This window comes from Eptesicus fuscus, chromosome 22, assembly GCF_027574615.1.
Source record: "Eptesicus fuscus isolate TK198812 chromosome 22, DD_ASM_mEF_20220401, whole genome shotgun sequence".
Taxonomy (NCBI): Eukaryota; Metazoa; Chordata; class Mammalia; order Chiroptera; family Vespertilionidae; genus Eptesicus; species Eptesicus fuscus.
Genome location: NC_072494.1, coordinates 13,459,528 through 13,472,359, shown reverse-complemented (window position 1 = coordinate 13,472,359; position 12,832 = coordinate 13,459,528). Strand labels below are relative to the sequence as shown.

At 46.4% G+C, this 12,832-nt stretch overlaps 1 protein-coding gene across 1 annotated transcript; it reads right to left on the bottom strand.

Annotated features, from left to right (window-relative positions):
• Positions 1-5,580: 5,580 nt before the first annotated feature.
• On the bottom strand, positions 5,581-11,931 carry RFX5 (regulatory factor X5). The gene is made up of 10 exons (XM_028131753.2): positions 11,866-11,931; positions 10,831-10,965; positions 10,551-10,584; positions 10,042-10,124; positions 9,667-9,786; positions 9,376-9,495; positions 9,150-9,231; positions 8,645-8,846; positions 8,316-8,416; positions 5,581-8,184 (listed from the first exon to the last, which is right to left on the bottom strand). Exons 2-10 carry the CDS (start codon positions 10,944-10,946, stop codon positions 7,180-7,182), a joined length of 1,863 nt encoding a protein of 620 aa, XP_027987554.2. The 5' UTR covers positions 10,947-10,965; positions 11,866-11,931; the 3' UTR covers positions 5,581-7,179.
• Between the last annotated feature and the right edge of the window lie 901 nt (positions 11,932-12,832).

Genomic DNA, 12,832 nt, shown 5'->3' with positions numbered 1-12,832 from the left:
CGGGCGGGCGTGGGTACCCAGTTAGAGGAGGAGCACAGACATATTGCGTGCTTCCATAGGTACATGCAAATGCCATGTAAATAAGTCCGTTTGAGTTAGCGAATAACTGCAATCAGTGCCTTTACCTCCTCCCCTCTTCTCTTAGTAAATCAGGCGTGGAATGGACGCTGGGGCCCAGTGAGAGAGGCAAAGAGGGAGGGTGGGCGGAGAAGATAGTCACCCTCGAATACCCTTTTCCTGTTCATTTTAAAGGACGGACGGGGCCCAGATTACGCCCCTTATCGCTTCGGGAATCTTTCCTACCTTCAGTGGTTCGACTTGAGGCCACGGTTCTGCCTCGGAAGTCACCACTTGCCTGGGTAGCCTTTGGCCTCCGGCCTCTGGACCTCGATCCCTCTAGGGAGCGGCTGGACAGGGCCAGTTTGGGAGAGGTGAGTGAAATGACAAAGGCTTGGAGGGCACAACCCTTTCATCAAAACTGAACAAAATCATATGAAACTAAACGAATGAACAAAACCAACCCTGCAGCCCTAGCTGGCTTTGCTCAGTGGATAGAGCCGTTGGCCTGTGGACTGCAGGGTCCTGGGTTCGATTCCAGTCAAGGGCACATGCCCCGGGTTGCGGAGTGTGCAGGAGGCAGCAGACCAATGATTCCCTTTCATCATTGATGTTTCTCTTTCCCCTCTCCCTTCCTCTCTGAAATCAATTAAAAATAAATATAATTTTTAAAAAAACCAACCCTGCAAATGACCTCTGTTGTTGGTTTTGTGTATTTGCCAGCATTTTTATTGATTGGAAGCTCTCTCCATCAGAACCTCTCTCCCAACCGTCATAGGGCCTTATTTTACGTCGAGGCTAGTGCTTATTTTGTGTTTTTATTGATTTTTAGAGAGAGAGAGGGAGAGAGGTAGAGATAGAAACATCGATCAGAAAGAAACACCATCCATCTGCTGCCTCCTGCAGCGCTCCCCACCGCCCTCCACTGGGGGTCGAGCCTGCAATCTAACAGGTCACCCTCCTGGTTCCTGGGTTGACGCTCAACCACTGACCCACTGAGGTGCTAATTATTTGAGCCCAGGTCTCAGATGCCACCTTCCCTGCCACTTATAGGCTGTTTGATTTGGGATGACTGATTTAACCTCTTTGTACCGAGGTTTCTATGTCTGCAAAGTGGATCCAGGAATATTAACTGTCTACGGGGGTTTGTGAGGATTAAGAGTACAGATTACTACCATGTGTAGTACTAGATTTCCATTATTGGGACAATAATATAGGGTAAATGGTGAAAGAAAAGAGGGTCACTGCTTCGGTTTAATTGGAAATATATTTTATGTCATGACCAGTGAAGAACACAGACATATCTTTACTGAGATACGTTTCATAAAACAATACTTACCTTTACTATATGTAATGCATTCTGATATTTTCTATTTCACTTTTTTTTAAAGTTTTGCATCTTGCTAAACAGCTTCATAATCTACTAATAGGATACAATCTACAGTTTGAAAGAACTGGACTAAATAAATGTTCAAAATCATACAGAAAGTGGTAAAGCTAAGATTTAAACTGAATTCACACTCTTTCCAATAAAAAAGTTTCCTATGAACAATTGATAAATACTGCTTTATTAATTATGTTATGCTTAGTTTTATCTTATAGGATGGAGCAAGCAGGATGATCCTAGACAAAGAAGTAGACCTACTGAGAAACTATAACGAGACAAAATACTTAGATGAATATATAATGACATTAATTCTTCTGTTCGGTATGTGAGTGAATGTGGTAGTTGCTTTGAAAGTTGTTACCCACAAAAGTGGGCAATAAATTTATTTGGAGACATAGACTAGACATAGAGTTTGTCTTAGTTTAACAGCAAAATATTATTTCAAATTTTAGTAAATTATAAATGATCTTTAACTTCATTTATGATAGAGCTAAAATGAAAGAAGATGACACGGGGTGGGAGGTAAGGTAATGGGGAACAGGGTATTGGGGAGAGAGTAAGAAATGGTAGGTAGAGAGGAAGCAGTACAGTCCCCAAAATCTTAGTTTAGCCCTTCATCTAATGAACTGAAGATTGCTTGGACTACAGAATAACTTGTTTCATATTTTAAAAATCGTGTTTTAAAATTGGACTGCTTAAAAACTACCTATCCTATCACCAGTGATTTATTTTTCCATATGTCTATCACCTCTACTGTGTCAGAAGCCTCGTCCAGTCCCTCATCCCCTCCCACCGATGCCTGGCTGGTTTCTTTTGACTCCATTCCCACATCCTAGAATGCAGACTTTATACCTTTTGTACATTCATTCAATCAACACTGGTTGTGTATTCTTTTAGTTTATTTCCCACTGTTGTTCATACACATCCATTTTGCTGACAGGTCTTTTTATTGGGTTATTCTGCCATGCCCGCACCCCCAAAACCCTGCTTTTCCTGGAATGCCCTCTTCTTTTCCACCAATCTGTCTACTTACCTTAAAGGATTAACTCAAGCCTAACTTTTCCATGAAGCCTTCCCAAATTACTGAGTCCAAAGTGACCTCTCTGAGTTTACATTCAGCTCTTGCTCTTATGCAGTAGAGTGGGTATCATGATTTAGCGCTTTTTTTCATGTCTTATGTTGTTCTGTTCTTATTTAAGAGTTAGACTTTTCCAGCTAAATTCCTACTCACCTCTACTGGGAAGTCATTCCTGATCCATGTCTGAGTTATGTGCTATTCTTCTGGGTTACCACAGCTCTCTGTGCTTACTCTTAACGTAACTCACTCACACTGTGCTGAGATTACTGAGTTGAAAATAGGGCCCAAGTCTACTAGCTTCTAAAATGCAAATACCTAGCACTTAAAAAACAAGGGAAATATTAAAACACAGTAATCGACTCCTACTTCTGATAGCATGGATAGAGAAAGGGTTTTCCCATTAAAATACAACTAGATCCTGGACAAATTATAGCAAGCATGATATTTAGCACATTGCTGAGCTTGCTAGAAAGGGAAATCACAAAAAGAAGAAAAAAATAACATCAAGCTGAAACCTATGAAGGATGATCAACATGCAGTAGGAAAAGCAGGTTTGCCCTAGGTCTTAGGACAAATGCCAAAACCAGTATTGTGAGCAGAAGCTAAACCTTGGGCCTAACCAAGGAAGGGGAGAAGCTGGCACTCCTGAATTAAACTGGGATCTTGAAGGGGCTAGCACAGTCCCTGGTCAAAAGCAACTTTTGGCTCCTAGTGAAAGCAAATACAAATCCTCTCTGGAGAAAGGTACCCACAACTGAGACCCTCTGGATTCCTGTAGATTAAGTTTAACAAAATATGAGCTCGAAACCCAAAAATGGAAAATATATAAGGAAACAAGCTACCACAGGCAAAACAAAAAAACAGATTTAGACATCCAAGATAAGTTACAGAATATAAAATAACAATGCAAACAAATTTCAAACAACTGGTATCACAGTTGGGTTATTCTGCCATGCCCGCACCACATTCTCTGAGCACAAAAGATAAGCTGAAAATATAAAAAAAGATATATTTTTAAATATTCAGGCACTTGGAAATTATAAAACTCTGAAATAATTCATGAATCAAAAAAGTCATAAAGGTAATTTAAATATTCTTAGAACTAAATAACAAAATACTTTACAACAGAAAACTTGGAGACTGTAGAGAAGCAGGTCCTTAAAAAACTTACACTAGAAAAAAAAAGTTTGAAAATTAATTAGGTAAGTATCAAAATGAAGAAGTTATAAAAGAACATAAAATTAAATCTAAAGAAACCAAAAGAAAGGAAACTATAGATAAGATCCGAAATTAATGTAATGGAAAACGAATACACAGGGAGAGGACCAACAAAGCCCAAAGGAATAACTGAAGATAGATAAGTAGCCCTGGCCGGCATGGCGCAGGGCAGGCGTCCTCAAACTACGGCCCGCGGGCCACCTGCGGGTGTTTTTGCCATTTTGTTTTTTTACTTCAAAATAAGGTATGTGCAGTGTGCATAGGAATTTGTTCATAGTTTTTTTTAAACTATAGTCTGGCCCTCCAACGGTCTGAGGGACAGTGAACTGGCCCTGATTAAAAAGTTTGAGGATCCCTGGTGCAGGGGGTTGAGCATCCTCCTGTGCAACAAAAGGTTGCCAGAGGGGTTGTGGGCTCAATTCCCAGTGGGGGGCGTGCAGGAGTCAGCTGATTGATATTGCACTCTCACATAAATGTTTCTCCTCTCTGTCCCTCTCCCTTCCTCTCTAAAAATATTTTTTTTTAAAAAAGATAGACAAAACAACAAATTTCAAATTTCTGATGCAGTTGATCAAAGGAAGAAAAAGAAAGCACAAGTAGTAGAAATGAAAAAGAGGACATGACTACACAGAGCAAAGGCAAAAAAAAAAAAAATTTCATTTAATAAAAGACAAAATTGCCCTCGCCGGGTTGCTCAGTGGGTAGAGTATCGGCCTGCAAACTGAAGGGTCCTGGGTTCGATTTCAGTCAAGGGCACATACCTAGGTTGCAGGCTGGATTACTGGTCTGATCAGGGTACATACAGGAAGCATCCAATTGATGTGTCTCTCTCACATCTATGTTTCTCTCTTTGTCTCTCCCCTTCCCTTTTACTCTTTCTAAAAATCAATGGGAAAATATCCTTAAGTAAGGATTAACAAAAAAAGAAAGAAAGAAAAAGAAAGAAAGAAAGAAAGAAAGAAAAGAAAAGAAAAGAAAAGAAAAGAAAAGAAAAAAAAGAAAAGAAAGCAATTCGGTTCATTTCTTTTTTTTAAAAAAAGACAAAAAATGCACAAAGTCTTAAATACTTTACCTAATTATACTAAAAAAGAAATGAAAAGCCCTGGCCGGCTTGGCTCAGTGGATAGAGTGTCAGTCTGTGGACTGAAGGGTCCCAGGTTCAATTCTGGCCAAGGGCATATGCCTGGGTTGCGGGCTTGGTCCCCAGTGGGGGGCATGCAGGAGGCAGCCGATCAATGATTCTCTCTCATCATTGATGTTTCTACCTCTCTCTCCTTCTCCCTTCCTCTCTGAAATCAATAAAGAAATATATTATTAAAAAAAATGAAAGCCCAAATAGCCTATAATTATTAAAGAGATTGGATTAATAGTTAATATTTCCCCCACAAAGAAATGCCAGGCTCAAATGGTTTAATAGGTGAGTCTTACCACTTTCAGGGGATGGTTCATTTCAATCTGATAAAAACTCTTCCAGGAGGAAACAGTCTCCAGTTCAGGATATACAGACCAAAAAAACCATTTTAGAAATCTTGCTAAAAACAAAAGCACTAACATACACAAGAATGCTCATAGCAGCAGTTTGTAATAGCAAAAACTGGAAATAACTCAAAGCCCATTGACAGGTGAATGGAAAAGTAACTTGTGGTTTATGTACTGATGGAATAGTATGCAGATGAAAATGAGTGAATCATAGCTATCTACAATATAGGTGAACCTTAGAAATTAATGTTAAGTGAAAAAAGCAAACTACAGGATATTATTAGAGAATAAATTTTTCATAAAGCTAAAAGCAAAACTGAACAATACATTTTTAAATACATATATATATATATTAGGTAATTAATAAACACAAAATTAAGGACAGTAGTTACCTCTAGGGAGAGGCAGGGGCTCGGACAGGGGAGGAACACAAGAAAGTCAATGATATTTCTAATGTTTTAATGTATAGGTTGGGTGATGGGTCATAGGTAGTCATTTAATTATTATACTTCATAATTTATTCATGTTAAATATATTTTATAGATCTCAAACATTACATATTATAATTTTTAAAAATCTGTGGTGGAAATAAATGAACAAATGAAGTCTCCCTGAAAGAAAATCTAAATTTCTTGGAAAGAACCAAGATTCCCTGACAGGAGCTACCCTATGCAAAAGACAAAGTAGTAGGTCCTTGATAAATATTGGTTGGATTACTGCTTTTCCCAACGACCCACCTGGAGGGTCGGGATCCCCTTCCTATTGGTGTTCCCATATGCAGAGCTACCTCCTCCACACAGCTGGCCTAAACCTGGCTAGTCCAGACATCTGTATAAGAGACTGACACCTGGTGGATACAGAATGAATTTAATAAAATGATTAGAAGTGAATCTCACTCTATTTAGTGATAGTGGCAGAAGGGTGGAGACAGGGAGGCAGAAATGAGGAGAAACTAAAGTTCTGAAACAAGGAGCTCCATCTCTGAGCCATAGGTGAGAAAAAAAAAAAAGGTGTTGTCATCTAAAGGAGACTAAAGAGATAGTTCCTAAAGGAGAGCGACTTTCCTCTCATTTCTTCTGAGACCAGAATCAAAAGAGGTTACAGCTGCAGTAAGAAAAATGCAAGACTATGAGGGGAAAAGCAGGTATAGCTAATCTTAACCTCGCAAGCTAAAATCACTGGTACTTCATAGTAGTGGCCAGGTGTCAGCCGCCTCCCCAGGAACTTCCCCTCCCAGTTTCTAAGGAGGCTAATCCCACCCTTATTCCACAGCTGCAGTCCAGATGTAGGCTACGCAAATTAGCACATACAGCCCCCTGGCCACAGGGATTGGATAGGGGTGGGCATGTGACAGTTCGCCTAATCAGAGTGAATCGTAGGTTTTTTTTTGCTAGGATTCTTGGCGGAAAGATGCCCCATTTCTGATTGGACCTAAATGAGGAAACATCATAATTCTAGGGGTGCTGGCAGCCACAAGGCAGCCCAGGGTTCCTATGATCCTACAGAAGGTAGAACAGTGGGGGTGGCGAGGCAATCAGGTATTTGGAGATGTGCTGAGCCACTGGATCAGCTTTGCCTGGAGCGAGCACTACCTGTGGACTTTACAGTTACAGGAGCCAGTAAATCTTTGCTTTTAAGCCAGTTTTGAGTTAGGTTTTCTATTACTTAAAACCAAAAGATTCCTAGCGTATACATTCATCGTATCACTCCATCCCTATCTTCCCCACAGGGTAACACCCGGATCGGATTTACTGGTGACTCTAAAGCCAAGGGTACTGAGCTGAAAGGTCAGGGGCAGGGAGCAGGCACTGCGTAAGACAGGGTGCCTCAGCCGTCTGTACAGAAGAGCGTGAATTCCCTTTGGAAAACAAGAGCCAGAGGAGAAGCGAGGAAGAAGGGCTTTACAAGGCAGACAGGCAGAGTTCACACCTGGTTATAAACACTCTTCTCTACGGATTTATCACGGGGGCGTTGCTTTGGGGTCTTTCTGCTCATGGGATGAGGAACTTGGAAGCTTATGCCCCTTTAAATCTTTATTACCCTGTGCTACAGTATCTACCTCTCCCTTTCCCAAATGAAGAGCCTCCTTGTGGCTTCTACTGCCCCTGATGACACTCACTCTCTGGTGGATGAGAGGAATTTTATCTTCCCCTCCTTTGGCATGGCGGGAACTGGAACTGGGGCCCCTTCCTCCTTTAGAGACGGCACCATCCTCCTGACCTTGGGCGAGCACCGTCCCCTTCTCAGCCCTTCCCATTGGCCCTGGCCTCTCTGACCCTCCAGCTGAGCTGCTTTCCTCTCTAGTAGCCCACGTCTCCCGTGGTAACCTTGAGGACTGGGGAGAGTCCATGGCAGCTGCTGGCTTATCAGGGGCAGAATTCCTTTCCCTACTTCCACCCGATTTTTTCCGAGGGCGCCCCCGTTTTCTTTTGGCATCACTTCCTGTATCCTCTATATCCTGCTTTGCAGCTTTTGCTGGTGGGTCCTGCCCGTTGGTCTCACTCATATTAACTTCGGCTGTCCTCTTGACACCCTTGTCATGAGGTCCTGGGTCACCACCTAGGCCGACCTCCCTACTCTCTGTGCCCAGGGGCTGAGTGAGCCCCCCAGGTGGAGCTTGCCCAGGTCCAGGTCCAGGTCCAGGTCCAGGCAAAGCAGGAACAGTCGGTAAGATCATATTAATGATGGGCACAGCTGCCTGGGGTCCCCTAACTCTATTGGACACAGGCAGGGCAGTCAATTTCAGAGTGCCTGAAGAAAGCTTGGGGGTCACCATGGATGGAGAGACGGCGATTTGCTGAATAAGTGGGCGAGGGGCCCGGGGGAGGAGCAGAGGCAGCCGGGCCATCAGGGCATTAACCTGTGGGTTATTGGCTGCTGGGGCCGGACTCTCTACTACAGTCTTCTTCCGTTCTCCGTGTGCTGAGGGACCAGCCCCAGCGCGGGGTTCCAGCTCCTGAGGAGGCTAAGAAGTAAAGAGAGGACACAGTAAATGGGAAGAAACAGGCACAGGAGGTGAACGCAGGGGACCCACGGAGGAAGGGTACATTAAGCCTGAAGGACAGGGCAGCAAGGTCAGGGGCTCCAACTTCCTACCTGGGTCAGTCTCTCCGGCTTCTTTTGGGCTCCACCCTCCAGGTTCTCTACACCATTCTTAGATTTAGACGTCCGTTCCCGGGGGGCATGTTCATCCTCTTCTGCAGAAGTGTCAGAAAAAGTAGTAAGTTGAGGAGGTAACAGAAATGGAGGGATACGGCAATTCTGACTGGTAGAGGTAGCGGAACGAAGGTGGCCTAAGGCATGTCCTAGAAGGGTCTCTAGGAATAGAAGGCCAATTCAAGGTGTCTCTGTCCTAGCACACGGGAGGGCTTTTGAGGTTGAAAGTGGCGGAGGGTTTCTCAGGACAGAAGACAGGGTCCACCCACCAGCAAGCCCCATGGCCTTGAGCACGTGGGCATGTGCAGATCGGGCGGAGATGAGATGATGTTGTAGCAGGAAGCGGGCGACCTCAACGATGGAACTGAAGGACCGTTTCAGGATTCGCTCCGCCCAGTCGCAGGTCAGGGCACAGGCTGCCTCAACCAGTTCATCCCGAGGTGCTGGGGTGACTTCTGGGCCCATTTCTGGCTGCAGTGGGGGAAGGACATGCCTCATAATACTCCAAACTAAAGGACCCATGGCCCCTTCTGAACATCCACGTTGACCACAGTAAGACCAAACTAGGGATGGGATTAGCCTGTCCCATCCCGTCCCGGAAACCCACATGTGCTCTTCATCCTCCGCCTCAGCCAGAGGGCGGGCAGAAGGGCACACCTCTATACTCAGAAGCTATGTGCAGAGTCACCTAGGCTGTGTCAGTCTTCAAAACATGTCCCCAAGACCTCTGACTTCTACCTTGGAGAGAGGAGTGCCATCAGGGTTGTTACTTACACTCTCAGAGCCCTTTAGGTCAAGGCCAGGCAAGGGTGGCATAGATACCAAAGTCTTTCTTCGTATGCCACTGTAGCAATATCTGACGTAAGTTAAGGAGAAACCAACATCGGGGGATCACCAAGCCCCTTAGCAAGGTTGGGCTGTTTCTACATATCCTGGCTCTCCATATCCATACGTGTTCCTCCCCAGGTCCTCTGGCCCCAAGCTCTCCAGTCAAGGATACTTGGACTGACCCCGGCCACCAAGCCTTCGGGCCTTGATGTCAGGGAAGATCTCTCTGATGATTTTGCCAAAGTTGGCTGTGCTGAGTGGGCGGCAACAAGCGAGGCTCTCACAGTACTTCCTGAGTGAGGGGTGGGGGCAGAGTGGGAAGATACTCAGAGAAGGAGGTCATGGGTGGGTTCAGAGGGTCCCTGGGGATGAAGTTTGGGAAAGCTTTTTAAGAAGTCAGGCTCTCCCAAGGCAGGGAGCTCTCCAGAGACAACGCACCCTTCGACTCCCCCTATCCACCCACCGATAGGCATCATAAACGCTTTGCTTTGGTAGACAGGTGTCAGTATGCTCTTCCAGGTGGTTTCGGATCCACTTGCAGGCATACATGTACTCCTCATTGTTCGGGGTACTTGGCTCCGAGCTGCAGAAGAGTTAAAAAGAAAACCATTACTAAATCCTCAACCGTTGTCCTGGTTCTATCCGGACTACCACTTCGGTAGTGCCGGACCAAGTCACTTCACTCAGAATCTACTTTTTGGTAAGTCAGTGCAGGACAGGGACGTTTCTTCTTGATCAAGGACAGCCATCGTGAGTATTCCTCTTCACCCCACCCTGTCCCAGTGAGCCTTTTAAGAATCACAACCTCTGACATCTGAAAGCCTAGCACCAAACATACCTTTTGTCTCCAGTACTGGGCCCTGAGGGGAGCTGAAGGTAGAGATACAGCTTGTCACTGTCTGAAAATTTCTGTACATCTTGCTGAGGTAAGGAAGAACAGAGGCAAGAGACATAATAAGGCCAAGAAGGACCCAAGGGTGGACCCTCTGATCCGTACCAAAAAGTCTAGCTGACTTAGGGACTGTCAGACTGAAAAACGTCCTTAGAATGATTTAAGGCTGGGTGCCCGCTGCGCTCTGAGGAACCCGGATGGGCCACCACGGTGACAGGGGGAGCAGAGGGGATCGACTGATTTTATTGCTATTGGGCTTCCATCCAACAGGTCAGAGAGAGATGAAGTGAGGTGCTCAAGGTCAAAGTGGTAGTAAGTTGCAAAGCCAATTATCTTCTGGACAGGGTAGACATCACTGCCTCTCCCACAAAAACCTTTAATTTACTCATGTCTTCACCAACCTCATCCCCCACCAGTTCAATCTCTCTATTGCCCCTTTCCCCCAAAATACTTACCAAGATTCCCTCTACTTTGTTCTGCACGGCCTTACTGTGGAGAAGAGGAAAAAGCGGGAGGTCAGACAAGATTTCCCCCCATCCTGCGTCTGACGGCTAGGGGGAGGAGGAGGACGCCAATGCCTGGCAGGTGCTCAAGAACTGCTCCCACGTGAAAACGCTCCCCCTCGTCAGATGCATTTGCTCAGGGGGAGGCAGTTCATCTGCAGAGGAAGTGGGGTGCCCTGGGGAGCTATCCTGGGGATCTATACAAGATTTGGAGGTGGTGACGAGTACTCACGAGATGGTACCCCGGAGCCTCTGCAGAAGCGTGGTGGGTTCCCCGGCGTCGGCACCGCCTGAGCGGGCCCGGCCCGCAGGCTTCGGGCTCTTGGTGTCGGCTTCGTCTTCTGCCATCCTGGCATGAGGGCGAGAGCTGACAGGAGACAGGCGATTTTATGTCCCTTCCCTGGAGACACCCCCCCCACCCCCCAATCCTCATCTCTCATCGCTCTACCCAGAAAGAGAAGTAGAAAGCAAGCCTCCGAATGTCTCCAGTGTTTTTGTGTGTGTTTTTTCCTCTCTCACCACTTGCCTTCTCCAAAAATTAGAAATCACTCCATTACTTCTCCAGGCCCATATATATATATATACACCCCCCAAAAGTCCTTTGCCATCCCCATTCTATCTGCCCCACCACCTCCTTGCAGTCTCCTATATGTGGAAAAGCTGTAAAGGACGAGACAGGAGGATAGGGAATCCACGCGAGGCAGAAATTTTCATTTCTGACTCTGACCTCATACTGCCCTTTTCTCCCTCAAAAAAAACCCACAAAAACAACCAACCACAAAACGAAGTTATTCTAATTCTCTAACCAGACGCCTCACCGTTGCATTTGCCCTGGGAGGTCAGGAAGGATACGGACATCTTCTGCCCTTTAGGCTCGGGGGTGGGGGGAGAAACTGGGCCCAAGTTCTCATTGCTTAATCTGGTCGCCGCTCCCCCTGCCCAAGTCGCCAGCCCCTACGTCATCGCCCTCAGCACCCCATCCCGATGCGCGCCCCCACCCGCGGCCCTTCCCCCTCCATTCAATCCCGGGCTGCTGCCAAGTGGGGGGCTCAGGGTAGCGGAACTCCCGGGCGGGGCGCAGGAAGCCCGGCTGGGGAAATGAGGTCCCAGATTCGGGGCACGTGCACACGGGGTGAAGGCGCTGCTGAAAAACACGGCGAAGATGTTTCTCTCCTCTCCTCCCAACTCGCGGGGCCCCCCTCCCCATCTCGGGATCGCCGCCTTCCCGCACAAGCAACAATAAAGGTAAGGGAGAAAGAGAAACTACCTCGTAGCCACCTTCACTCCAGCCCAGCCCCACGGTCCTGGCCCGGCGGGCTCGTGCGTTGCTTTATTTTCTTTTCCCTGAGTGGCTGGAGCAGCCCCGATCTGCCCGGATACTCGGAGGGCCTGCTCTCTCATTGGTCGCTGCCGCCACCCGGAGACAGAAGGCGCCGGCTCGCCCGGGCGGCAGCTGAGGTCTGCCTGGTAACAGAATCTGATTGGTCAACAGGGGAGGGAAAATCCAAAATTGGTCTTATTTGAGTCAAGAGGGGGAAGTCCGGGTTAGGTTTCGGTTAAAACTGGGGTCGGTTGGGACTGCAAGGTCCCAAGAGGTTCTTCTCTTAAAGGGGCCGCAGGACAAAAGTCCGGGCGCTTGGCCCCCCCTTTGGTAGCTTCCTTTTCTTTCGCTCTCTCCTTCCGTGTTTCGGTTTGGCCTTCGTTCGTCAGAGCTACTGGGAGGAAAGAACCAATGGGTGATTAAAAATAACTGGAAAACGATGGGTAGTAGTGATGGAAATTCACTGTAAGCTCACATAACCCCCTTTCGATGAAAAATAAGTCGAGCCATTTCTTCCTCCAACCCCCATAGGTATAGAGGCACAACAAACCCGCCAGCAGGCTCGCTGTCTTCATTGGTGGAGGCCTGGAAACCTCAGCAGCTGTGCTAAATGAGCTGAATTGTAAGCTAAAATGCCCTGGTGTTCCTTGGTTTCCTGTGTCTACTTTATTTCCTTACAGAGGAGTTGCTAATGCCTTTGCAGCCCCGTGGTTCTGCACAGGGGAACACTAGAATTGTGGCTGACTCCCCCAGGGGCATGCTGGACGCCCACCCGAACTTTTTACTCTCAGAGAACTTCCTCCGGAATAGGTCCTGGGTTCTTACCCCTCTCCGTTAGTTAGGCTTTGTAGGTCGTGACTCAGGTGGAAGCAATGCACTGTGAAAAGGAATCAAGGGAATTTCAATTACAGTT